The sequence below is a fragment of the Chaetodon auriga genome, chromosome 11, assembly GCF_051107435.1.
Source record: "Chaetodon auriga isolate fChaAug3 chromosome 11, fChaAug3.hap1, whole genome shotgun sequence".
Classification (NCBI taxonomy): domain Eukaryota; kingdom Metazoa; phylum Chordata; class Actinopteri; order Chaetodontiformes; family Chaetodontidae; genus Chaetodon; species Chaetodon auriga.
Window position 1 is genome coordinate 23821402 of NC_135084.1, and position 27841 is coordinate 23849242.

The 27841-nt window shown below is 45.0% G+C and overlaps 2 protein-coding genes across 3 annotated transcripts; both read left to right on the forward strand.

Annotated features, from left to right (window-relative positions):
* Positions 1–15374: 15374 nt before the first annotated feature.
* On the forward strand, positions 15375–22291 carry mcm8 (minichromosome maintenance 8 homologous recombination repair factor). Its single transcript, XM_076743745.1, has 20 exons — positions 15375–15497; positions 15837–15902; positions 15997–16079; positions 16190–16339; positions 16437–16534; positions 16622–16820; positions 16990–17075; positions 17401–17546; positions 17679–17753; positions 17837–17972; positions 18221–18251; positions 18412–18549; positions 18783–18843; positions 19010–19090; positions 19397–19592; positions 19726–19939; positions 20027–20236; positions 20363–20439; positions 20643–20832; positions 21366–22291. The coding sequence occupies exons 2-20, from the start codon at positions 15860–15862 to the stop codon at positions 21456–21458; spliced, it is 2307 nt and encodes a 768-aa protein (XP_076599860.1). The 5' UTR covers positions 15375–15497; positions 15837–15859; the 3' UTR covers positions 21459–22291.
* Positions 22292–22513: 222 nt separating this feature from the next.
* On the forward strand, positions 22514–27540 carry crls1 (cardiolipin synthase 1). 2 transcript variants are annotated; one of them, XM_076743747.1, is made up of 8 exons: positions 22538–22804; positions 22835–23102; positions 23839–23976; positions 24487–24616; positions 24699–24784; positions 24950–25018; positions 25840–25931; positions 26715–27476. In XM_076743747.1, the coding sequence occupies exons 1-8, from the start codon at positions 22653–22655 to the stop codon at positions 26806–26808; spliced, it is 1029 nt and encodes a 342-aa protein (XP_076599862.1). In that variant the 5' UTR covers positions 22538–22652; the 3' UTR covers positions 26809–27476. The 2 variants fall into 2 exon arrangements, with proteins under 2 accessions (XP_076599861.1, XP_076599862.1); XM_076743746.1 differs by having other exon boundaries at positions 22514–23102; positions 26715–27540.
* Positions 27541–27841: the final 301 nt, after the last annotated feature.

The window sequence follows — 27841 nt, forward strand, 5'->3', positions numbered from 1 at the left end:
AGCAGGAGGAGAGTTACACACCAAGGGTGAAACCTCCAAGACCTCCAGAGTCAGACCGAGACAAGACGTCGTCTGCTTAGAACACCTGCACCGCGTCAAGCGTAGGTAGATGGAAGTCCTGCATTCAACACCTTGCTTTAAGTATTATAAGCAAAAAGTACTAAAAGAGTCAAAGTAAAAGTACTCAAAGTGCAGTAAAATGTTCCCTGTCAGTGTTTACATTCTATCAGACCATCACATGTTTGCAGCGTGGCCGTCCTGTGAGAACCACGTATCTGTAAAAAGTCCAAAAAACAGCCTGTTTTCAGCTTTGAGACGATGCATTTTCAGCTCATCCAAGAGGTTTTATAAAGAGTTTATTTAGCTGAAGAAGGAGGAGAAATTTCTCAAGACATAAAGAAAAACTTCATCCTTCAGTTTAGCACAAACGTTCACATTAAAAGTCCCAAAATTTGGAGATACATGGTTTTCACTGGACAGTAAATTGTAATCTGTAATTTGTAACTAATGACGTCAGACAAAAGTAGTGTAGAAAAGTAGAATACTTGCCTCTGAGATGGAGCAGAGTACAAGAATATTTGCATACTTTAGTACTTTAGTACCTCGAATTTGTACTTGAGTAAATGTACTTAAATCACGTTTTTACCTCTCGGTCTTCGTCAGCTAATGAAACAAACTGTCAAGCTCAAGCTCAACCATTCACCTCCACTAATCCTCCTGCAGCACATCAGTCTGCACCCTGAGGGGAGACGCAGGTAGAAATCATGTGATAACGAGCACCACCTCCTGCATCCAGGTGGTCCGACTCACTCTCCTCTGCTGAGGAAAAACTCACAGGTCGTGATGCTACCTGCTGTTTTCAGGTGCAAAATGTTCACACCGCAGAGCGCTGCTGAGTAATGACCGCCACCCGGAGAGTGACCCCCCACCACTGAATTCCCCTTAAGATGAATGTGGATGGTAAACTGCATCCTAAGCAGTAAGAAAAACAGGAAGCAAAAGTGTGACTATTTGGAGCTCACTGACTCAAATAAGAAGGAAATAAAAGCTGCAGAGGCAAAGAAACGATTGTTCTGGACATGACGCTGCATTTTATTTGTCAGTCTGTCTCATATCAAAACAAAAATTCTAGCTGCAAAGGCGACCGCTGCCAACCAGACTGACCGGGAGACTCGGGCTGGCAGCATCACCTTCAGCGTTCAGGGCAAGAAAAATGGACCAGAAAACAACGGAGGGCTCAGCCCGGAGCAGAAGGACACGATGGAAGCCAGCAGTCAGAGAAGAAGCCGAGCTCGCACGAACCACGGCGTCAATGAAAAGTACAACCAACGTGGGAAAAACCTGAATGAGTCCTGGAGAGACGGGGTCGGGAACAGAGGGGTCCGACTGAAAGCTGACCGTCAGTAAACTAAACAGAGCGAATGAATTAAAAAAGACACATCAGGAACTTTTAGAAAACGTGTTTGTGCTGCGTGTCACCTGCAAAACACCCAGAGAAACATGCTGCACGGAGCAGAATAACAGTTCCAGACCGCTCGTCAACACTTGGTTAAGGATTCAAGGACAGACCTCCTGAGATGAACGTGGCGTCATCAATATTTCAGGCTGCGACTAAATAACAGAAGAAACTCTTGAAGGAACAGTTTGACATTTTGAGAAAGAAGCTTTTCTCTGCTGAAGACCGATGCCTCTCTCTCGTCTGTGCTGTGAAGCTACAGCCGGACGGTGATTAGCATAGCTTAGCATAAAGGCTGTAACTCACCTTCAAATCACAACATGTCATTATTGTGTATTTGTGTGCGAATGCTAATGTGTTTATTTGTTAGCTTCTGCTGGTTGAGTCATTTTCTAACTGCGGAGAGAACCAGACGAGCTTCCAGGCATCATGCTAAGCTAATTCCCTCTTACGCCTGGTTCAGACGACACAATTTTAGCCCAATTATGAGACGATGAACTACCAGCGTCATGGCCAATTGTGCATTAGCTGTAGCGCCATTGCTAACAGGTGTCTCGATCTTCTCTGTCTCCCAAAATGTGGAACTGTTCCATGAGCGGTTTCCTTTGTTATTTAGCAGCTGGTGTCCTGAAATATTGATGAAATGATGGTTCACCTCAAAAGGTTTGTCCTTAAATTTTGAAATAAGTGTCGGCCATCGGGTCTTCTGCTTTGTGCAGCAAGTTTCTCTGGAAATGTTGTTGTATGGCAGGAAACATTCTTCATAATTTATTTTAGCACATTGAGGACCCAGAAACTGTCCTTTCATGCAGCAATGTTCGTTTATGCATTATGGGGCATAAGTACTGTACACTTTAGGCATGTTGTGTGGCGTAAAACACAGTGTGCAAAATTTCCCATGAGCACATGAGATTGGACTGTAAGAGATGTTTTTCTGCCATATGATCTTCTAATGAGCTCATATTTCTGTATATATGAGGCCGTCTACTGCACTTTTAAGTGTTATTGAAGTGTTGTATGCAGAATAATTGCCTCCATGCTCACACAGCGTATCGATGTCAGTGTCTATATTCCCATTAACAGATCGGGATGTAGTGTTTTTATTACATTTTTCTTAATTGAGTCTTCATCTGCAGCTTGTTTGCAATGCACGTCGTTCCGTGCGGAAAAAATGATTAGAAAACACGAGTGTTTTGTGCTCTCAAGGCAACCGTTTCAGCTGACAGAGAGAGAAAGTGACAGAGACATAAAGAGGAGAAGAAGGTGGAGAACGAGCAGAAAACAGAGAAATCAAGAAACGCTGGGGATGCCGAGGGATGGAGGGGAGAGGGCTGAGGCGGGAAAAGAAAGGGAGACGGATTGAAAGACAGTGAGAGAAAGACAGAAGTGACGAGGAGAGAGGGAGAGATGGAAAAGTAAAGGTGTAGTGGAGGCAGTGAAGGCACGGCTGCACAGGCTTTGTTAAATAGCTTTTTGATGGAATTGGTAAAGCGGTGAAGCCTGTGACACTGTTAGCCACCGCAACACCGGGAGAGAGAGAGAGAGAGATGGAGAGAGATGGAGAGAGAGAGAGAGATGGAGAGAGAGAGAGAGAGAGATGGAGAGAGATGGAGAGAGAGAGAGAGATGGAGAGAGATGGAGAGAGATGGAGAGAGAGAGAGAGAGAGAGAGAGAGAGAGATGGAGAGAGATGGAGAGGTCAACAGAAAGAAAGGAAGAAAAGATGCAGTTTGAAGGAGGTAAAAAGAAGAAATCAGACGGAGGGAAAGATTCAAATGTTGAAATTTGTATTTTACTGTGGAGTCATTCTGCCCTCCAGAGGTGAAGAGGGTTACAACACGCTGTGTGTGTGTGTGTGTGTGTGTGTGTGTGTGTGTGTGTGTGTGTGTGTGTGTGTGTGTGTGTGTGTGTGTGTCCATGTATTACTCACGTCATGGGGACAAAAACCTGTTTACACAGTCACATGTGGGGACTCACCTCACTCATGGGGACAACACACGTGTCCCCACAATTTAAATCATTACATTTCCTGGTGAAGACTGAGGAGAGGGTTAGAGGTTAGCTGAGGTTCGGTTTGGCTGATAAACACTGAGCATTCCTCTCAGACTTTGGGTTTCACTTTCAGTTTCACTGCAGTTCATGTATGTAAATGTTGTGGATCAGTGATTTTTCTCACTTTTGGACTGATTCCTTCCGCTGAACCTCTGATACTGAAACCTGAATTCCTCTGCAGTGTTTCTAGTCTATTATTCTGTTTAGATTTTTCTTTGTTGTCTATTTTCTACTTGTTGGTCAATGTCCTGAGTCGTTAAAGCACAGCAGCGGATCATTAAAGTCTTATTTTAACGACGTTTGAGGCTCTAATCGACATGCAGACCACACACATTAATACTTATCTATCACACGAGGCCGTTTGTGCTGTTTCCACCTACAGACACGTTCATTTGGACGTTTTGATGTTTGATAAGTGCTGCACCCCACAGATGATGACCGCACCGCCACTTTAAAGTCAGAGCTCCACACATGCAAAAAGTTCTGCTCAGACAGACATCTTGAACTTTGACACACACGACACACACGATGCCTTTTTAAATATATTTTCATATTTCACATTTTAGATTTACATTCAGTTTCTGCTCTGTCGCTCGGCGCCGCACTCTGGATCTCGTGCATGTACAATGACGATAAAGCTGTTTGAGTTTGTACTTGTGTATGCATGATGACTGCGAGGAGTGCAACGTACAGAGGTTTCACATCTGTTTCATGTCAGCTGTCAGCGGCACTGACAGCCACAGGACTCACGCTTTACAGACGAAGTCAGACATAAATAAACACTTTCTGAGAAAAGCCTCTGACGTGCGTTTGTTAAGGGGCTCGAGCAGTTTGGGCTTCACGCAAAAAACAAACAGGCTGAGAAGCTGTCAGTCACACTGAGCACAGACAGAAGCTGCTGGAAAGGAAAATGTCTAAGAAAAAAAAATCCATAAGACAAACAGGAATCAGTGTTAATGCAGAAAGTTGGTGAATGTCCTCTCGAGCGGAGACCACCTCTGACAGTGAGCACATTTCAAGCTTTGTGAAAGGAGCCTGAACGCAGCGCCATGATGCACACACACACACATACAGTAACCCGACATGACTCACACACACACACACACACACACACACACACACACATTTAAAAATTCATACATACGTGAGCTTCTGCTCTTTTCTGCTCCGTGGGGTAAACTTTGATTTCACCCTAAACTGCTGCTGACAAAATAACACATCACAGCATCAAAGCTCTGAAGAAAGTCTATTTTTGTGACCCCTCCGCGCCATCACGGGGGGAGCGAGGTGAAGTCTGCAGAACAAAGCGGACGGATGGAGGGTGGAGGATTACAGCAGGAGTCTGAGCAGTGAGGCGTCTGGTGCTGTTAAAACGTCTACATGCTGCAACAGAAATGTTCAGAACTTCGATATCTGTTCTCACAGCAGTCATTTCCCTCACGGATCCGTCCTCTGCATTCTCAGAGCTGCTCTTGTTTTTGCTGTCGTCCTCGTAGCTATAGGTTAAAAAAGATCAATAAGGTTAATACTGACTGCTGGATTCACCTCCTCGGTGTATTTAAAGGATAAGGCTGGTGATCGTCTTTGTTTTTGGGATTATCTCCCAAAACCATCTGCGCATCAGCCTGTGGATCTCAGCCCCAAGCACGTTTTCTGGGTCACAGGCATAAATATTTGAATCAGTTTACAGGTAAATTATTTCTCACAGCAGCTGGGCTCTGTAGCTTTTAACAAACAGAAGTAAACAACACTTTTGTTTGGGACTATTTCCCGCTGCGGATGTATACACGTTTGGTTGTCTTTCTCTCCAGCGCGGCTCACCGATGTGTTTTTAATAGTTGTTGGAGGAGATCTGTGGCGCAGAGGAAGAAGACTTTCACAGATGATGAAGATAATACCTGTTAGTACGATGATTTCAGTGTTGTTTCGGTCGTTTTATGGGATTCGTTGGTAAAAGAAATGATTGAATATCACAGGTCTCATGTCCTCCTGAGCTAATACACATTTTAGTTTACTTGTTAAGGTTGATTTGTACCTTTGCTTTCATTATTTAATTGTTTCATTTTTTTTAATAACCAGATAATTTTATTAGTATTTCTTTTCTATTTTTGTATAAATCTGCACATTTTCAAACAATGTGTTCAGTCTAGTTGCTGCCACATGTGATGTTTTCCTGAGTCCTCGAGTCCCAGACGTCACTTAAAAACTCTTGATGACTTCTTGTCCAGCTTCAGTGGTCATCATGGCTATAGAGGCTTTACAAATCATAAATGATGTCTACCTTTTATATTAACTGGAGTGCAGACGACAGCAGGCGACAGTCACCTGCCTCTCCCTCAGTGTCGCTCATGTGCGCCGTATGTTTGAGGTTATCCATCGTTATTGTGAGACTGTGCTTTTCCTTGGAGCGAAAGATTCAAATAATTCAAAGCAAAGAAACACAGAACAGACTGAAAGACTGACTCAAGGGCAGAGCGAAGGTAAACAGACAAATCAATTCCGAATCTTTCTCTTGCTTAACAGAATTCAGAAAACGATGCATTTGAGGAACATTTCTGCTGCTGGCCTTCAGTGTTTCCTTTGCTCTGAAGCGAAGGGCCAGACCTCAAACCAACACTCACTGAAAATAACAATGAGACCTATTTCTTTTCTAATCAAACATCTGTCGCCGGGTTAATGAAACTGCAATGGATATTTCATCATCAGATAATGTGACAGCATCAGTGAGTCATCTCAGGCGTGTGAGATAAATGCCAAATGAGACACGACCACATTTAAACTCCTGCTGCTTTCTGCAAAACATCAATGCCCGAAACCAAACGTATTAAACTGCATTAATTGCTTACTTGAGGAAATGTTCAGCGTGCTCGCCTGACTTTAAAGAAATGTTCTGCAGACCTTCACAACACAATTCCTGCTCCCTGCCACGTCGCCGCAGCAGCCGACCCTCGAAGGCTGACGTGTGAAAAAATTCAGATTTGCATTAAATAACCTTTTACCATCAAACCGCACCTCAGATCCACAGTGTCGTCGTCCTCCTCCAGCGTGTTCGCAAACTAATAGCTGCTGCTGTAAATGAAATCTGTGCTGCTCTACAGTTAGAATCGATGGAAACAAAGGACTCTGGGTAAAGGCTGGGGATCAGCTCCGGTCCACGGGCTCATTAACCAGCATCTATCCTGCTCTATTAGCTGCAATGGAAAAGGTCCCTGAAGGTGGCGGTCCTGTTACTCTCCGGTCCCAGAGACAAAAAGGCAACTATTTTCACACTTACTCACAGACTGATCCCTCGAGGTCTGCCTGGCCTGGCTGGCTGGCGAAGATGAGGGCCATTAGCTACCGCTGGTTTTAATGGAAACGGGGGTTAGTTGCATCAGAGACAGTCACTGAGTGTGACAGTGCTGGGGTTTGCCATTCCCGCAGACATACAGGCAAAAAAAAAAAAGATGTCTGCCTCTCTGTCACCGGCACGAAAAAACACCCCGCTGCTTTCAAGGCCCTAAGCAGAGAAATCTGCTATTTGTTCCTCGTACAAAACGCCCACGACGTGTTTACCTTCGACTAACAAGCAGCGTGGTTTCCAGAGGCAGAAATAGTTTGCAGTGGCTGTTTGTTTTAACAAAGGCTTTCATCGGCAAAGTGCAGGAGCTGACAAGTTTAGACCGTCAAGAAGGAAACAAAAGAAGGCCTCCAGAAATCACAGCGGAGAGACACACACGTTTATTCAGGCGCTCGAGTAAACACACAGACGCTCCGCAGAGAGACGAGCACCTCCTCAGGAGGAGCCCGCCGTCGTCTCACACACACACAACGCACAAACACACACACGCACACACAGCACACAAACACTCACCTGGCAGGTACGTCACATGCACGCTGACATGAAGCCACGTTAAGCTGGGACCCAGGATGTGTGCGCAGGGGTCCTTCATCATATCAACACCCTCATCGCAACAGTTACTTAGAATAGACAAAATAATCCAACAGGACAGGAAAAGATTTTTAAAACGAGTGAAAGTATCTCGTCTCAAAGAAACGACAGTTATCCTGCAAATAGTGCCGCCTGAAAACAAGTCTTTAAGTCTGGAAATTGGAGTTTAAAGCATGAATTTACTCAGAACCAGCAATGAAATCTATCTTTTAAAGATAATTAAGGACAAAAAAAAGCTTGAAACAAGTGAAATTCTCCAACGTAAAAGCTGCCTGATATGAAGATCTGTCCTTTCCTACATTGAAGATGTTTCCTCTTACGGCGTCTTCATCACCGTCTGCGTTACCTGGAGTCCTCTGTGTCCTCGGCAGCCTGATGTTCCTCTCGTCACGTTGAAGCTACACATCAGGAGAGGTTCAGTACAGTATTCGCTTCACTCCTCGTGGGTTTCTTTCTTATTTCTGGCTCACAGCTTCATCTCCATGATGCCATGAACGTTTTCTTCTTCATTTGTTCATTCACTTCACGTCATCGTGGTTGTTTTTCGTGATACTTTGGCGCTCAGAGTGCTAACAGAGGTGACACAGGTACAGATGACGCTGTGTGTAAATTGTGTTAAGGTTAAAAAAGTCATTTATTCTGTGAGACAAACAGCTTCCACAGATTGAAAACAGCCTGAGCTCAATAATCCATCGCACCTAACACGAAGAACTCATTTATTTTTGTCAAAGTTTGTTTCATCATTATTTCACTGAGCCCATGTTGAGCATTTTCGTATCAGCGTGGGGATTAAGTGACGCTCTGCTTAGTGTCAATCACCTGACACCCACAGGAGGAGGTGGCAGGAAATAATCCCTCCGTACAAACCTCACATCCAGGCGCTCATAATGGGCTCCGAGAGGTTCTTTCTTCCACACAACAGTTAAAACTGCTGACATTTCTTCTCCGGATATGCTTTAATTTAACTCCTTACATCCAGCTTTGCCCCCTTTAATCCCCCTTCAGCACCTGAAGGTGCTTCCCGCCGCCTCGTCTGCTTCCATGACAGTGACGGTTGAACTTTTTTTGGGCTTCAACCACAAGATCAAGAGAAACTGCGTGGAGGAAAACCATCACCAGGAGTGAACATGAGTCAGCAGAAACCGCCTTTGAGCATCAGTTTCAAAGTCTGACATCCAGTGTGGAACAATAACTAATGTTTTTACTGCTTTTAGCTGCATTTTTACACTGCAAAACCCAAAATCTAAGACAAGGCGTCTTAAATCGTGCTTGTTTGTTGTCTGAGAAGCTCGATTTTCTCATCAGACAGTTTTAATGTGAGAGCGTTTCACTTGTTTCAGGCTTTTTGTCCGTATTATAACTGGTTTCTGAGATTTTATTACTGGTTCTGAGTTTTTTTGATGCTGTTTGATCGACACCGACAAGAACAAAACTGCTTTGTCGAAGTCTGAATTTCTGTTTTTCATCTGGCTGCACGACTTTGAAGAGAGATTTAAGATCATTTTGCTTATTTTAAGCAGCATTTCTCCCATTTTATTGCTTCCTTGCTGTTGAGAGCTGCGGTTTGCAGTGTGAGGTCGGTGGATGTCTCTCCGGATGATGTTTGCAGCGTTAACACAACAGAAAACTGAAACTTCAATAAACTAAAGTTTGAGCAAAGTTTCAGCAGGTTTGCAGAGACACAGTGTTAATACTGATTCTACTGTTGTTCCACGTTTCACGCACAGACATGAGGGTCGGATCAGTCTTACCTCGCTGTGGAGACGTGTCAGCATTTTGAAGAAATCTGCGTCCGTGATGTTCATCAGGAAGCAAAAGAAGAAGAAACTGTGAGCTTTGAGCTGAAAGTTCTCCCACGTCTTTTCGTCTGGTTCTTCAGAAAAACATTCAGTTCAGAGTTTAATGTTTAAAGAACGTCAAACTCCTTAACGGGCCATGATCACGATGACTAACGTGTTTACGTTTCCCTCCAAACTCCGTACGATGCAGCGCTAATTGAAGGTTTCATCCCCTCTCCGCGGCTGTAATCTGGCTCTGGTGAAGTTAGTTGTTGAGCTAATTGTCGCCTCCTGGGAAACGTAAAAATCTAATTGAATGAGTTTAGCCGGGGCTCATTTCGCATATTCACTTAAAACCAATCTATCCTCACCGCTTGAAACTGATGATTTGAAAGAAACTCTTTTGCTAAGTTGACACACACGTTCCCCCGACCGCCTGCCCACACACACACACACACACACACACACACACACACGCGAGGACTGCTGTGACTTTATGTGTGTTTGTGTTGCGTAATTGTCCATTAGTGTGCAGTAAAAACACAAATTAGTTGAGATGAAGAAACAGACCCACTGGGGTTCAGAGCTAATATGAAGTCATAAAACACACACACTCTTATACAGAGTGTCAATACAGACGTTTAGCTGAAATATTGCTGAGTCTTTGCAGAGACAGACGCTCAGTTTCCCTTCACGAGGGCTTCTCTGTGCGCTTATGTGTGTGTTAGCTTAGACAGCAGTGTATGTTTGGATGCAGTGTGTGTGTTTGTGTGCAGAAAATACAAACTAACAGAAGGGAAACAGTTCGGCAAATACTCGCTGACCTTTGGCAGCCTTGACAGACAGAGACAGAGACAGGAAGGAGGTCACGCGGGTCGTTAATTGCTCCTTTTGGCTCCTCAGAGTGAACAGAGGAGACGATTATGCGCCTCTCCTTTAAACAGCCACTGAGAGAAAAACAAAGTGTCATCAGAGTCGTTTTGTTTCCGAGGTGCTCGGGCTCGGTCGGCGTGAGCTGCAGCTCGCACACGGCCACAGGAGGCAGGTTTCACTTTCTGTCTTTCCAAGTCGCTGCCGGTGTCTTCGTGCATATGTTGCTCTCAGATAACAGCTGAAATGCCTCCATCTGTAATTGTAGCCCGGTGGCCTGCAGAGAAGACAGAAATGTCAGCAGGACTCGACGGCTGATTGCCAGAGCGGCTTTTTCCAGATTGTGCGTGTGGGTTGGTATTTTTACTCTTGTGTGTGTGTGTGTGTGTGTGTGTGTGTGTTGTGTAAGATGTGTCGAGTGGACTGATTCTGCTGCCTCACTGGGAGCTAAATGATTGTCCTCAGTTTGATTCTCATACTGTCGTTAAATTCAGCCTCAGCGTTTGATCGGAGTTCCATCGAAGGACCAAGATGACAGTTGGGGAAATGTGCTTCTTTGGTGGTTTACAGGATGATTAGCTTAGCTTAGCATTGGACAAGACTGCAAAAACACCAAACACCAAAGAACTCGGCAGCTAAAATCAGAATGGAAATGTGCGACTTGAAAGACGCTCTTGTGAAAATCTGCTGTTGTTTATTTTAAAGATGAGTTTATTTTTTGGCCACTTGGGGGCAGCAGACACGGAGAACATTAGCAGATATTTGAGGTCGTGTTAAGTCCAATATCCGCTCTCCTGTGAGCTCCACCATCACTACACCTTTCACCAGACAGTCGCCAACGTTATCTGTTTGCCTTTTGGTGCTGACAGGTGGTTTGCAGTTATTTTTATGGCTGCTCTGTGCTGCAGCTGGGAACACAATAATTAGTTAAAAGATGCTGATAGGCTACAAATGTGGACATGGAACAAGAAATACTGCAGAAAAAAAGCTGAAAGCATCCATCACCTGAAACTTCTCAGGTCAGGAACGACTGTTCTTGGCTTGGACCGTCTCACTTTCAGTTGTATTAATAAAGACTTTTTTCCTCTTGTCGTTAAACCACGACTGTTTCTCCAGCCTCGTCTCCCGGCAGGTTTCCTCGCGCTGCGTTAGCCACAAAGAAAGATGTTAGAATCAAGGAGGGGAAAAGTTTGACAGCTCCATTTCTCTTTGCAGCAAACAGGTGACGGCCGCCTGCCTGCACCGATCGACCTGCGCTGCTCTCCTGGAGCCCCCATTGATCACTGTGCGATGCTGAATGCAGTCACGAACGAACAGTTGCGGTTCATGTGAAACAGTGTCAGACATTAAAGTGAGTCAACACTGATCTGCTGCAGACGCCTGCAGGCAGAGCGGCATTTAGCAAATAACTGAGCAAAGCTTTAGATCTGCTATGAATCTGGTGTAAATCTTAACCCTCTGAGTCAGGAGACAAACCCAAACACCAGGTGTGAAAGTTATTAAAGCAGAGCATCCAAAGCAGAAGGTTTCTGCAGTGGAAGCAGCTCAGTGTGACTCCCAGACTCTCATGAGTGAAGCAGTCTCACTCTGTCATCCGGACTCATGTTCAGCGCTTCACTGCTCTGCTCGTGCTGCAGCCGAGCCGCACTGACTCACCGCCTCCTTAACGTCGGGGTCGTGAACTGCGGCTAAAAAACAAACGGTATTGAAAAAATGATCTCTTCTCGTTTGCTAAATTGCTCTGAATTCGCATCGATTCTTGGAGCCGTTTGCTGCTGATTGATCAAGTGGAGACTGAACGCCTCGCTGGGAGGCGTCTCATCGCCTCCACCTCCTCCCTCGGCTCTCCTCCGGCCTTCTCTCACCACAAAACACAGCTGATCGTCACAGAGATCCAGTCACTAAGACGACGGAGTGTGAAGCGATGGGACGGGACACACACACACACACACACACACACACACACACACACACACACACACAGAGCAGAAGAGGCCTTATTTCATTTCTCAGCATTACAAAGATAATGATCAGAGGGAATAAGGAGACATATCTCTCGCTCTGTCTTTATTTCTTTGTCTGCTTCCCTCACAAGAGCTGTTTTTGACCTTACAATACTGTGTGTGTGTGTGTGTGTGTGTGTGTGTGTGTGTGTGTGTGCATCCATCCCTCTCAGCCCTCTGCTATTACCACTAACTACTCCAGGCCACAGTAGTTCAGGTATTGATTTTCCTCCTTGTTCATTCTGTCTTTCTGTCCTCTCCAAACCACTCCCTTGAGAGTGTGTGTGTGTGTGTGTGTGTGTGTGTGTGTGTGTGTGTGTGTCTTCTCATGCATTTGTCTTTGTGTGGACCCATTTCAGTGTTGGAGTGTTTTCCACTAACCGCTCTCTGGTTAGATGCTAAACTGCGTTTTGTTTTCCCAGCACCTACATCGTGCGATAGCGCTCAAGTTAATCTTCAGTCCATTTATGTCAGCGAGGGTCCTCACAAGTGTGGAATACACAGCCAGGCGGCAAATTAAAGGAAAAAGCTGAATAAACGAGTGGAGAAACATAATGAATGCAGGTGCTTCCACACAGGTGCACTGCGTGGTGCTATTACACATTTAACATGGAAAAAATGCTGATCAGGATGGAGGAATCGTTGTCTGTGCGCTTTAAAGAGCCTCGTCCAGATCTGCTCCATGTGGAAAGTGTCCTCAGACAACCTTTGCTGTGATTTGGTCTGAACTGACTTTTGTATCAAGATGGCAGGAGGATGGGATGTAAGTGACTGTTAAAGAGGGTTCATTCAGCACAGACGGCAGGAGCTTCAGTCCAGAAAGCTGCTCAACTGAATCATGTTTCAATGGGAGCAGTGACTGAAGTGACATCTGCATTTAGATCCGTGGGAAAGGCGTCAGTGTGTGTCGACAGGGCGCATTTGATGACAATGATGCTCGTGCATTAGATATGGAAGGAAAAACAGACGAGAAGCTCTTCCTCAGGTGAGACTGTCAATGCAGGACGTGATCAGATCTGCAAGAACAGCATCAATCACACAGAGAGGGTTGTTCGGTCGGGCTGCAGTGCATGAACCCCTCATCACAAAGACGAATGCACATTTGTTAAGTTAAGTGAACACCTATGGACCAATGTGTTAAACAGAGCTCTCCACCACTTCATCAACACACCAAATGAGGGGCTATCTCTTGGTGTTCATCCCTCCAGTAGAGTCTCAGAGACGTGCAGAATCGCTGAGGTGCTCTGAAGCTGGTCCAACATCTTACTAAAACACCTCATGTTGGTTTTTCTTTTATTCTCCTGCCTGTTTGTAACATCCTGCAGTGGCAGAGGGGAGACAATGGAGTGTAATCAAGTAACAGACAAAGACAGAGATGTGCAGTGCTTCATGTCATCTCTGTTCACCTGTGCAGAAATTTAAGATAAATAACTGTAATGATACAAAATGTCCAGAAGATGGCGGCAGATGATTGTAGAAACAGTTATTTGTTCAGTCATTGTCCTTACATCTTTCTTATCTGTCATTAATGCTTTCAGAGACTCATGCCTTCCTCCTAAAGTCCTTTTAAGTGGCAGGACATCTGTTGTGATGAGTTAAATGACTTTAAAAGTTTTTGATCACGAAACACAGACATTAATTAACATGGGTATCAGGTCTTAAGTGATGAATTCTAACACAAAAAACAGACTTTAAGTCCTTAATTTCTCTTACATGTTATCCTTTGAAATATTAAATCCCCCAGAAGAAATTAATCTAAGTTATGCACACGAAAATCCCTTAAGTCAGTCATCAAGATTCAAGGTTCAGAAATTTGTTTGTCACATGCATAATGCATAAGTTAATTTGTCGAAATTCTGAGGTAGCATACTCTAGAGGATGCGCTGCCAAAATGTTAATGTGCAATTATAATAATTACAATAAAAGTGAAAATTATTAGAAGAAGTAAATCTAAAAGACGAAAGTACTAATAAGTATTAAAATGTTAAAGTGCATAATTTCAGTGTATGAAAAATATAAAATGCAAATATGTCACACCGATGAAATGGTCACCAGCACACATATATAAGGTATCTTAAGGTAAATGCTATTTTATATTGCTTCTTTAAACTTTCACTGCTGGCCCACGAATGAACCAGTAAAACCATTTTCCATAAACACCAGAGAAAAACGCAGGAGGATATGCATTTTAATGACATTCTTATCTGTAGTAACGTTAATGTCCTCTGGAGGGCAGTAAAAGCTGTGAGAACCTACTCTGTTGCAAATAATAGCAGTAGAAGAAGAAGATTTGACGTCAATGGAGGGAACTTTGACAGCCTGTAAACATCCGTAAATTCGTTTTGAGTTAGCATAATGTAGCATAACATATTGTCTTCATTTGTTCTTCAAAAGGCAAAACGAAAGGTTTGTATCAGCCTGCTGCTACTACGATCAAGTTTGGACGGACATTTAGTTAAATGCTTAATTTAGCTAACAACGATAGACGACGTTAAAGTAAACTAACGTTAATGTTATAAAAACGTTAAAGCAGACTTGAATTCAGCACAGCAGATAAGTTGAAAAATTAGGCTCCAAGCATACTTAAGTCAGTCCGTTCCGCAGAAATGTGCTTCAGTAACGCAGGAAAATGACTTAGTTTTTGTCCATGGTTTGACCCTTTTCCGTGTCATTAGTGGTACCAAAAACGAGCACTAACGTTAAACTAACTGCTGAATTATAAACCCGGAAATGCGCAGATGTGCTCTGAAAATTCACGTAATTTGTATGCCGAAATGTCTAATGTTTCGTATTTGTAAGTTTTCTTTAAAGGGTTTCATCCAGTTTGTTGACGTGTTGGCTGCCATTTGCATTGTCACTAAATTACGTGTTTTTTAAATGGAGTCTGGAATAGCAGCCATTGTGCTTGTGGATCTGATGTACTATAACATACATGAAGCTGGTACATGTTTGACTAAAATACTGTAAGAAAGGAAAGTGTCTGTTTTGCTCTGTGCTGTCACCGTCACTAGTTCTTCCTCTGTTTTAGGAAACTAATGAGTGGACAGGAATCCAGGAGAGGCTCATGGAGGGGTGGGAGAGGAGGCGGAGGAGGAGGTGGTGGTAGTGGTGGATGGAGAGGAGGTGGAGGAGGATGGAGAGGAGGTGGAGGAGGAGGTGGTGGTAGTGGTGGATGGAGAGGAGGTGGAGGAGGATGGAGAGGAGGTGGAGGAGGATGGAGAGGAGGCAGGGGAGGATGGAGAGGAGGAGGAGGTGGTGGAGGAGGAGGATGGAGGGGTAGACCATGGAGAGGAGGAGGAGGAGGATCAACAGGTGGAGGAAGAGGTTCAGGGCGGGCCACAGGAGGAGGAGGGTGGAGAGGTGGAGGTGGTGTTGGAGGAGGCGGAGGATCAGGAAACCATCAGAGAGGTGAGTCCCATTTGCTTTTCCATTTTACATGTCCAGTAATTAATTTTGAAGAAATTGGGGAAATGATGTGTTTTTGTATAAATAAATCTGCAAAAATAATTTAGTTTTTTTAAAAGATCTATTTATGTTTGCAGGCACCTTCTTAAGTAAGGAGCTTTTTTTGGGGCTGCATTATCATAAATGTTGGACAAAATGTTTAATTTTGCATGAGCTGAAGACAAATGAAATATTAGCATCAAATGCTTTTACAACATTTTGTCTAATGAAAATTAAATTGTGCATTAAAGCTACAACATTATGTCTTCATTTGCAATCCAAACCGTCTGTCTGTCTCTTCAGTCCTTTGTCAGGCTACTCTGGATATGATGTGTCCGTACAAAGGATGGACACTGTACTTCTCTGAAGGTACATGTCAGTTTATAGTCTCACGTGATGATAATGCGTACTGTGGACGCGGGCTGTCTGATGTGTTTGTCTTGATGTGTCTTTTTATGTGCAGGCTTCATAGAGAACTCACCGAGTATGGCAAAGATCAAAGTGTTTGAGAAATATTTCACTTCTAAGATTCACCTGTATGACAAGGTCAGTCTGTCTCTCTGCTTGTGTTTCTGTTTAATGAAATGACTTTCAGGGTCATCGTGTCGTCTGTCTGCTTTCCTTCACTTAAAAGGTGGATTTGTGTGTGTGTGCAGGATGAGATCGAGCGTCAGGGCAGTGTTCTGGTGGATTATGCAGACTTGACAGGAGACCAAACTGTGCGTAAAGCTCTTCCTAATCTGACCACAGAGGTGAAGGAGCAGCCTGAGGTGATACTCAACTGTTTGGGAGTGGCTATTCACCAGGTACACACACACACACAGACACACACACACACACACATACACACACACACACACACACAGACAGAGAGTACATACTGTATGTGTGTGTGTTTTTCAGGTATTGACTATTGATTTGGAGAATCAGGCTGCTGAGCTGCAGGAGGAGGAGCTTCCTGTCACAGCACCAATCATCAACATCCCTCACATTAGCGCGCGGTAATGCACGCAGCGAGCCGCCGTCAGTGATTTGATTTACAGCTGATCACGAACGACGACGATGTTATTTGTGTAAATCTTTCACAGGCTGTATAACTACGAACCGCTGACTCCACTGCGGACGTTGCGTGCCAGTCTGTTTGGGCGGCTGGTGTGTGTGAGGGGCACCGTGGTCAGAGTGAGCAACATCAAACCTCTGTGCACCAGGATGGCCTTCAGCTGTCTGAGCTGCTCACACACACAGTCTCTGCCACTGCAGCATGGGAAATACGCTACACCTACCAAGGTATGCACACACACACACACACACACACACACACACACACAACATTTCTCCTGCAACATCTTCTCTGTACTGTAATATCTTTGACATCATTATTTAGAATTATACATTAACTTTGTCATTTTAATGTGTGTATATGTGTGTGTGTGTGTGTGTGTCTTTTACCACGTAGTGTATCCAACCTGACTGTCGCAGTCGTTCCTTCGCCCCCAGCCGGAGTTCTCCTCTTACTCACACTGTAGACTGGCAGATCATAAAGTGAGTGTATCATGGCAACACGTGGCTGATTGAAATCCTTGTTGCAGTTGTTAGTTGAGGGCTAGAGAGAGTGTGATGTTTTGGCTTCAGCAGTGATCGGAGAAAGATGTTTTGAAGTTAAGCTCTCAGATCATAAGAGGAGGCACCATTTAGATTTGGGCGCTAAGAGGGCTGCTGACATGAAAAGGGCAAAATTCAATACAGAAAAAGCAAAGTTCTGTCAGCTGTTATAAAATGTTCTAGTCGGTCATCTCTACTAAAGAGTGGAATATTGTGAGAATCCATTTCCGTGCTTCATTTGAAATGAGTCTTGATGCTGCTTCAGGGTGCAGGAGCTGATGGGCGGGGAGCAGAGGGAGACTGGACGAATCCCACGCACTGTCGAGTGTCACCTGACCTCTGACCTCTGTGACAGCTGCGTCCCTGGAGACACAGTGACTGTGACAGGGATAGTCAGAGTCACCAACGATGGTATGAGCTCACTGAAACATGCACACATCAGGTTTTGTCTTTTACTGGGAGCTGCTGATATGTAAAAATCGAATAACTGTATCTGTACATATAGTACAAACCCACAAACTCACACTTATTATTTCCACGCAGGTACTTCCAGAGGGAACAAGGATCAGTGTATGTTCCTCCTCTACCTTGAAGCCACCTCCGTCAGTCATACTAAAGGTACCAAAGCTTGAGGGGTTTTGTGCAGCAGTTCTATTTTTTTAATGTTACCCAGCAGTAAGGTGTTACTCCTTCATGTGTAGGTCAGCACTCCAAGTCGGGTCAGGGGTCAAGAGGGTCTCTTGAGGATCATTCTGGAGGGGAGGAGTTCAGTCTGAAGGAGCTTTATGCCATCCAGGAGATCCAGTCACAGCCTGACCTGCTGAGACTTATCGTACAGTAAGATGCTTGTTCACATGTTCACTGCTGACATGTTTAGCCCCAACTCGTGTTGATGATCTTGGAGTTTGCTTTGCCGTTTTTCATTCATCCTGCAGTTTTGTTTTGTGTTCCATAATAAGCATTCAGCCCGCCCCAGAGGGCTGCGACTGCAGGTGGTGACTATCAGCCCTTTCAGTCCTGTTTTAACACACTGCTGTCAACTCACACCAAGATATCTAACACTCTCATCCTCTTGCCTCTTTCAGCTCTTTGTGTCCTGTCATCTATGGCCACCTGGTGAGTTAAGAGACAAGACCGAGTCCACCAACAGCATTTTCATCACAGGTCACAAAGTGATGCTTCAGTACGATTTGCTTGGATGCACCAACGCTGTTCACACCTCGTAAAGAGGGCGTCATCTTCCAGCCCATCACTCTGTACTCCTGTGTGTCTGCAGCTGGTGAAAGCTGCTCTCGCCCTGGCATTGTTTGGAGGGAGGCAGAAACACATTGGCAAGAACACCGTCCCAGTTAGAGGAGACCCACACATCCTCATGGTGGGAGACCCTGGACTGGGAAAGAGCCAGATGTTACAGGTAACACAGAACTCTGTCAGAGTTGACCTCTTCATCTGTTCAACGTGGCCTTTGAGATGTCCAAAGCACTTCCATATAATTGACAATGTCTTACCTTTTTTGTCAAGTTAGCTGTCAACACTTTCCAACACCATCCTGTATCGAGATCGTTACGTGACGTGTTGGTCCAGAACCAGTTTTAGTGTAGAAATGAGGAGTTAATTCTGACATCTTCACGTGTGCTCTGTGTGCAGGCTGTGTGTAATGTGGCTCCCAGAGGAATCTATGTTTGTGGCAACAGCGCGAGCACCACAGGTACGTTATCTGAAAGCACTACTCTGCCTGAAGTCTGTTCGATATGCAGGCAGTGACTGTACTCTGAGCAGGTGTTCACATTTGTTACAACATAATCAAGTTGGAAATTTGATATTTATTGATTTGTTTGTTTGTTTGTTTGTTTGTTTGTTTGTTTGTTTATCAGGACTAACAGTGAATTTATCCCGAGACGCAGGAACAGGGGATTATGCTCTGGAGGCTGGAGCGTTGGTGCTGGCTGACCAAGGTAGGAAAGAGAGTCGAAACGCTCGTTCAGAGTGGGTTTGTGTCTGTGTGGCATCAGATGTATTGATTCATTATGGTATGTAAGTATGAGTTTGAAGTAGGTTTTGTGTTATTGTGTCCAACTCTGAAAAGACACACTAGAAATTTGGAAAAACTCACTGCCTGTTGGGGCTAAAATGTGTAAAAATGCATAGAAAACTCACGTTTTCTTCACCCCATCGCTCACTCCTGCTTCTCTCATTTTCCTCTCTCTACCTCTTCTTCTCCTGTCCTTATTTTCCTTTTATTCTCTGTCTGTTCTCTTTAGGCGTTTGCTGCATCGATGAGTTCGATAAGTTGGGCAACCAGCAGCAGGCTCTGCTGGAGGCCATGGAGCAGCAGTCTGTGAGTCTGGCTAAGGCTGGAATAGTTTCCTCTCTGCCTGCCAGGACGTCAGTCATAGCCGCTGCAAACCCCATTGGAGGACATTACAACAGAGGCAAGACTGTCTCTGAAAATCTGAAGTAAGTTAAGATAATCAGTAAATGAAGGGTGTTTTCGTAGTGACAGCTGGCGGATACGAGGGCTGCAACTAGCATGTGAAATCAACACACAGGTGACCGACTCGTATTTACAGGCGTGCGTTCTTCTCTTTAGAATGGGCTCGGCTCTTCTCTCTCGATTCGACGTCGTCTTCCTCCTCCTGGACATCCCAGATGAGTCGCATGACCGCCACCTGTCAGAGCACGTCATGGCAAACAGGGCAGGAAGAGGCAGAACCAGCAGCGCCGTCGTTACCAGGACCAACAGTGAATCAGAGACGTCCATCCTGCTGGATCACTTGGACATGCCGCTGTCTGAACGCTTGCAGGTGAAAAATGAACCGTACTTCTTGAGGTGCAGCGGTATCCGTCAAAAATCAGTTGCGTTCATGCAGTATGTGTGTATCTGTGTCAAGATCCCTGCAGGAGAAACCATAGACCCCATTCCAGCATGTTTGTTAAGGAAGTATATCAGCTACGCCCGTCAGTATGTCCGTCCCTCGCTCTCTGCTGAAGCTGCAAAGACCATTCAGGACTTCTACCTGTCGCTGAGAGCTCAGGCGCACTCTGCTGATTCCACACCCATCACCACCCGACAGCTCGAGTCTTTAATTCGACTCACTGAGGTAGGTTTCTGTGTGTTTGGTGTGTTCACCCATCAGCAGCGTGTGATGATTACCACAAGATAACATCTAGTTTCAGGCTACAGCCAAACTCTGTCTAACAACTTGTGTGGTTGTGTTTTTGTGCAGGCACGAGCAAGACTGGACCTCAGAGAGACCGCCACCAAGAGTGATGCTGACGATGTGGTGGAGATCATGAAGCACAGGTGCATTTCTTTAAATATGAGCAGTATACTCTGTAAAACCGTTACAAAACTGATAACTGATGACATGAAGTAAGGAAATTAAAATACTGTCTTTGTTGTGCTGTTTTGAATATACTGCCCTGAGATGTAAATCTGTTTCTCCCTCTGTGTGTGTGTGTGTGTGTGTGTGTGTGTGTGTGTGTGTGTGTGGTTTTGTCTTGCAGTCTGGCTGACACTTACTCAGATGGTCTGGGCAATCTGGACTTTGAGCGCTCTCAGCTTGGGTCAGGCATGAGCCAGCGCAGCGCTGCAAAGCGGCTGGTCAACGCGCTGCACCTGCACGCCCAGAGGACCAATCAGAAGCAGTTTGACCTCCAGATGCTTCGATCTGTGGCCGCCACACTGAACATCAAGGTGAAAGCATGCAGATGCACTGACATGCTCGTGTACTGGATAAAAACAGTTAGCACGGGGTCAGATTTACATACGTGAAAGGCACAAACACCTTTGTGTGTTTTTCACTCCCCGTCTGTGAGAAATTGGCGACTGAAGCGATCGTTAACTGAGACTGTCGTATAGGCAGTTTTTGGAAATGAAGCAGAGCTCAAGAGGGCCCCAGATCAGCTGTAAAACTGTTGTTACGATGCTGAAATAGAAATATGGATGAAGTCAAGACACCACATTATTCAAGGGTCTACCTGAGAAACAGTGTTTGGGTGTTTACTGCTCAAAAACAGAATGCAGTAGAAGTCAGTGCTCAAAACCTTAAAGTGGAATTGCATGAAGAGCTGCATAATAGAAAGGTGAGATTTGTGAAGGCTGAAGGTCTTTTCTCAGCACAAACTACGATTAAAGCAGTGAGTCAGCGTTAAACACATGATGCTGCGTTAAGAACAGAGCCACTGTATGCGTGCAGGATCATTTGTCCCTTGGTTGATTCCCTCCAGGTGATGGATTTTGAAGGTCTGGTGAGCTCCCTGAATGAACAGGGTTTCCTGCTGAAGAAAGGACCCAAGCTGTATCAGCTGCAGACCGTCTGATCGCTGACGACCGCAACGGACTCAGAAGACACACCTGCTCCGTCCTGCAGACCTCAGCGTGAGGTCAGTGATGACTGGACAGGTCTCTCTGTAGAGAAGAGAAACCTGATGGTGAACCCATCAACCAGACCGCTGCCACCAAACCGCCAACCAGCAGACGAAAACAACCACAACAGCTGACAAAGACCGGACAGATCTCGTAACTACTGAAATACACAGAGCATCTCTCTGCAACCTTACAGCGACCACAGTTTCCTGAATGAGCACCGACTTCCTGCTAAAAAGAGGAACGAAGCTCAACTGACTCCAGCACACACACACAAACACACACACACCTCTGCTGACATTGTATGCATTCATCCACACACACACAAAGCTTTAAACACTTGATTTGGTGTCGACACAAAAACAAATGTCATTAGTGTCCCATTAGTGTCTTCAAGGATTTGAAGTGTCACAGATACAGTTTTCTTAATAAAGATATAATATTTCAGAATTAAAATAGAAATATCTGGGTTTTAGACTAATTTACCATAATAGTCAGGTACACATCAGAGTACATGCTTTTGTGTATTTTTACAGTTCGTGAGTGAGGTCGTCGTTGACAATGACCCAGCGTGTGAGAGAGGACATGATGTCCTCCAGGTTGTCCTGAAGTTCTCTGTATCATCGCCCAAACAGCTGGTTTCCTTTTGTATGTTTTGCACTTTATTAGTCGATATTAAACATTTGGTAAATATTTTTTTTCTATTTTCCTATAAGCATTCTGTTTTTTGTACAATCACAAAAAAAATTGCCAATGAATAAAACATGCGACTCATTTCAAAATAAAATATCGCAATAAACAAAATATTTCTATTTTATAACAAAGCTCTAAAAACTGTTGATTACGGTGTGATTGTTACAATCAAAGCTATTTTAGAGACTTTCCTCCGACGCGTTTCTCTTTGCTGATTTACAATTTGTGACTTAGCCGAATCACAATATCACTTGTTTTCAAAATAAAAGCCCTGTAAAGGAAAGGCTCACTGGAGATTTTACGACGGCAGCGCTGTATCAGTTTACGGCAACATGGCAGCCTGCTGTCTCGAGCTGTGGCTCCGTCGGCTCTGACCGTCAGAGTCTGAACTTTAATCATGAAAACGAGGACGGACAGCACGAGACCAGCAGGTCGGTAACGGAGGCTTCGTGAAGATGATGATGTGTTTTAGGAGGATTTCCGCGCCGCTTTGCCGCAACGCAGCAAATGTTCGCTGTTTGGCGTCCGCGCGAGGTGTGTGCCGCCTAGAGCCTGCGTCATGGCGGCACAGGCACACACCTGTCACGGAGCACTCGAGGCTGAAACAGTCTCCGGTTAGCAGCTCGTGGCTCTTCAGTCTCAACGGGACGGACGGTCGTGTCGCGTGCTGGAGCGGGATCCTCCAGCAGGTGAAAGCGACACCTTGGCACGCGCACGGAACCGGGCTTCCCGTGTACCGGGGCGGTCACGAGAGGTCAGCGGCCAGCTTCCGGTCTTTGCTGCTGCCCTCAGCTCGCGGGCTATGTACCGGAAAGACGGAGGAGAAACCGGACAGCCCTCCGGCGGCGGACCGGAATGAAGTCAGACCGGTACCGGGACAGGGTCTGTTCAAGTTCAAAGAGCTGGTGAGTCCACAGCGGTCTGACTGAGGGACAGCGATGTGGAGGAATGTGAAGCGTGTGACCTTACACACACACACACACCTGTCTGACGTGTGTACAGATAGCTCCTGTGTGTGATGGAAGTCTTCAGACTGTAAAATACTCTGTTACACATTTTTAATCAGACTTTTTCTCGTGTCAGAGTATCTAAAAGTATTCATGTCCAGTCACTGGAATATGATTATATGTTATATCAGATCATGGAGTTGAGTATGAACAGAACAGAGTATGAACTTCCCAACTATAACGAAGTATAAAGTAGATTTACTGTTTATTTATTAAATGGATTTACTTAAGAAAAGTAGCACAAACCTGTACTGTCCATACATCTAGACACGTTAGCTGGTATTAGCTCATGTGACAGCTAATGTTAGAAACTGTGTCATAGTTTGTAAAAATCCAAAAGTAATTGATTTTTACAACTTATTAATATTATTTTGTTCCTTCGTTATGGTTCTCAACCCAGCAAATTTGGAAATTCTTCATTAATCTTAATTTTTGGTAAAGATGAGGGAAAACATCCTTCAGTGATTCATCAAGTCAGAACCACTCATGAGAAGTAGGCTGCTGTCTGACGTGGGTGCTTCACACATTGATACCGAGCCTGGACGTGTTGCTGGAGCAGGTTCAGGCTGATTTACCTCTGTTGACCTTGATGTTGCTGCGTCGCTAACGTGTTTTCTGATGTGTTTTTCCGCAGTATGAGAACCCGTGGACAATCCCCAACTTTTTGTGTGTGTGTCGGATCGTGCTGGCTCCGTTTCTGGGTCATCTGATCGTCCAGCAGCACTTTCACCTCAGCCTCGCTCTGTTTGTGCTGGCTGGAGCGACTGACCTGGTAACACAGACGCTTACTCACTGAAACACATGTGGTACAGACGCATGCACACACACACACACACTGCAGTGCTGAGATCAGTCTGTTTTTATTGAGAACTGCAAAGTTCTACCTTCTATTTCATCTTCTATTGTTTAAAAATAGAACTCATTTGTTCTGATCTCTGTCCCGACTCTTCATAAATCTGCCCTTTACAAGAGAGTCTCCAAACCCATGTTAATTAAACATGTTTGATAATAATCAGGACAGTCCAGACATGATCAGTAGATCAGGATGGCAGCTAAGAAGAGGACATGCTAACCGTCTCGCTGCTAGTGGGCAACATGGCTCCACAATAACCAAGATGACCCTGAAATTTCTTTAAGGGTGGTGAATTCTGACGTTTAGCACACGTCCAGCATGAGGCGGCCTGATGGGTGATGTCACTGTCAGTCACGGATATTAAAACTTGCTTCTCCGCACCTTTAAAGCGTTTCGTGAAACGTCTTCGTCTCTGTCTCTCTCGCTCAGCTGGACGGTTACATTGCCAGGACGTGGCCCACTCAGAAGTCGGCGCTGGGCAGCGCTCTCGACCCACTGGCTGATAAGATCCTCATCAGTATTTTGTACGTCAGTCTCACCTATGCGGGACTTATACCAGGTACTGGACTCTGTACTTTGAGTGGCGGCGGTGGCGGTGCAGTGTTACAGGATCACTCACTGTGTTGTTTGTCCTGCTTTAGCTCCGCTGACGGCTCTGGTGATTTCCAGAGACATCGGTTTGATAGCTGCCGTCTTCTGGGTCAGATACAAGACTGTACCTCCACCGGTGAGTATTTGAATACTGAGACTGTAGGGTGCAGTATTCAGTGCAGTATTCAGTGCAACATCTGTCACAAGCACGCAGTAACAGTCATGAACTCTATTACAACGAGCGCGACAGCAGAGCAAGGAAATGAATGCACTTTACAATCTCTCCCTCTTTCTCCTCCAGGTTACCCTTAGTAAGTTTTTTAACCCCTGCTACACCACAGCACAGCTCAAGCCCACGCTCTTCAGCAAGGTGACACACACACACACACACACACACACACACACACACACACACACCACCCACTCACCACCCACTCTCACTGCACACTGGACTTTGAACATTTTGTATGTAGCTGTCGTAAAGTGGAGATTTAGCAGCACTCGAGCCTGAAATAGCAGAACATAAAGAGTCTGTGGGATTATTTTGTGTTATTTCTGTATTTTCTGGCTCTTGCACGACAGTCAGCTCGTCCACACATTTATAATCTGGCACAGTGTTTTACAGAATCTGCACAGACAGTAGCTTCTTGTTCATGTTTTCCCCACATTGTTGTCATTTTGATGAAGAGTTGATGGTTGTGCATGTAGAGGACTCTGAGGACTCTCAGGATTGTCATGCAAATGTCAAATCTCCAGTTTATGACATTTTACTGCAGGTCTGATTTTCACTGCACATGCAAACATACGAGCTTGTAAACCGGCAGATGAGACGCTGTGAAGTCACTCCTTTACGATCTGAGTCCACAGCGAGCCGGGACCTTTGTAGCTGATACAGAAATCTGTTAAAGTTAAGATTCACTGTCAGAGTATTGACTCATGGCTCCTCCACAGACTTAATTCCTTTGACACTTTCGACGATGCAGAGTACAATCGTGGTTGCTGGCAGGTGTAGCGATTTTTGTTTTTAAGCTGCCAAAAAGTGTTGTTTTGTTCTTGCACGCAGCCTCGGCTCGTGTGTCACGCTCAACAGGTTCTGGAAAAATCACGAGCCAAACTTCATTTGTTGGAGAGGAAGGTGATAGATTTTTATTCTGACTGTGTTTTTCATTTCTTTCTGTGTTTGCTCGTTAGGTGAACACAGCCATCCAGCTCTTTCTGGTTGCAGCGTCTCTGGCTGCTCCAGTCTTCCAGTATACAGACAGCGTCCTGCTGCAGTGCTTATGGTAAACCCCCCACTCTCACACTGTCTGCACACATGCAGCTCTCACCCTCTTGACTCTCGTGTCCACGTTGTCCTTCTCCTCCTTTCCAGTCGAGTGGTTATGAACATGTTTATCGTGCAGAGGGCTTTCCAACGCGTCTCTGTCAAGCACATAAATGCTGTTTGTTCCAGCGGAGTGTTCGGGTTAAGTGCGCTGACTCATTTCAATCCACAACTCCGCGTGAGTCGGAGTAGAGATCCGACTCAGGACAAACAACATATTGTGTCACAGTAACCTACATTTTTGGACAAATCCAGCAGACTGCCCGTATTTCTGCAGCAGCAGCAGTCACCTGAATTTTTTTCCTTTAATCGCTGAATGTAGTTTAAGTTTGCTGTCGTAATGATGATAAACTTTTTCTGCGGCTGATTCCAAAACACAATTTAGAAACGTATAAATCTGTTTAAAAGACGCAGTTAAAAATTAGTTATTAATCGTACCAATAAATACTAATTTGAATAATAAAGTTTGGAAACACTTGTTCTCTTTTTCATTTAACGGCGTGTCGCTTCATCTTTCCTGATGCCTCCACGGGGGGTCGTAAAAGTCACATCTTTGAGTTCAGGTTGAACGACTCAGTACTTGAGTTAATTAATCAGCTGCGATTAGCCCACTGGAGGATGATTAAGACGTCCTCACATAGCACAACAATAACTTGCTGCCGTGGAAAAATGATGCTGTTGGTATTTAAAATAAACCCATTCGCCCAATCAGACACTATTGCATCATGTGATTACATTGCAGGTATGTAACAGCGGTGACGACGGCGGCGACGGGCTACAGCTACTGGCACTACGGCCGCAAGACTGTCCAGGTGCTGAACACCAGATCACCATGACACCCGCACCAGGAAGCACCCGGAGAGCAGAACAAAAGCAGCGGGGGTCACGGCAGAGACGCTGATCAGCTGTGGCAGAAGTCGGACAGACAGATGGACGATCGCCAGGAGCTCTGATACCAAGGAGCTGTGACAAGCGTTGATGAGGCCGCAGATGGTTAACTGCAGCGCTGCAGACACAGCAGCTCTGCCCGTGGACTGGCTGTGGAGTAGAGACACAAGCACACGGATAGAAACGGCAAACACAGATATAGACCACACACACACACACACACACACACACACACACACACTCAAACATACATGTCCAGTGTATGTTAAACTGATCTGGCGAGAGCTTCTATTTTTTCGTAGTTTTTCAATCAGGAAGTGGCAGCGGTCAGTCTGATCACTGTCACATGACCGTCAGTTTTATAAACTGATTTATGATTAAAACAGGAAATCTGCTTTGTTGTGCGTGCGTGCGTGTGCGTGCATGTTTTGGATGCAGGGTCGGGTGTCTGAGGGAAGACACATGTTTAATCTTATGAGACACAAATCTGCTTGAAATGAGTATTAAGGATTAAACGTGGGTATAAGTGACCGGCGGTGAACGACGTGCTCAGCAGAGCAGAGTTGTTCTTTATTTGTAGACTGAAAGAGAAAATAAATGGCAGATTAATCGAGTGAAAATCATTCGTTGCAGACCTGTTATTGATCAGTCTGGGAGTTTAAATCTGTTTTATTTCATTCAGAAAATAGAGAAAACTGCAGCGTTTTCCAGTAACACCTGGCAGGTGAATGAAAGGCTTGAACGCTGCGTAAAAACTGCTTATTTCGTTGCACCAACAGCCAAACCTCCGAAAATATTTCATTTAAAATAGAATAAATCAGCATTTTGGCCCTCCAGCTGCAGACAGTTCGATGAACGGCTTCACTGAGGTCGTTGTTTTCCTCTCGATGCGTCTCTCCGTCGCTCCGCACGTCGTCCTGCTCCTCGTATCTGCTGCGACGCTGCGTTCAGTCCCTCCAGCCTGAAGATCAGTGAGCCCCG

Bases quoted from the DNA above. Each gene is read 5' to 3' on its own strand.
- crls1 (XM_076743746.1), top strand. From the start codon at position 22,653: ATGATGATGTGTTTTAGGAGGATTTCCGCGCCGCTTTGCCGCAACGCA. The intron at 23,103-23,838 runs GTGAGTCCACAG...GTTTTTCCGCAG, and splicing joins TGTTCAAGTTCAAAGAGCTG to TATGAGAACCCGTGGACAAT. The intron at 23,977-24,486 runs GTAACACAGACG...TCTCTCGCTCAG, and splicing joins TGGCTGGAGCGACTGACCTG to CTGGACGGTTACATTGCCAG.
- mcm8 (XM_076743745.1), top strand. From the start codon at position 15,860: ATGATGTGTCCGTACAAAGGATGGACACTGTACTTCTCTGAAG. The intron at 16,080-16,189 runs GTCAGTCTGTCT...GTGTGTGTGCAG, and splicing joins AGATTCACCTGTATGACAAG to GATGAGATCGAGCGTCAGGG. The intron at 18,252-18,411 runs GTGAGTTAAGAG...GTGTGTCTGCAG, and splicing joins CTGTCATCTATGGCCACCTG to CTGGTGAAAGCTGCTCTCGC.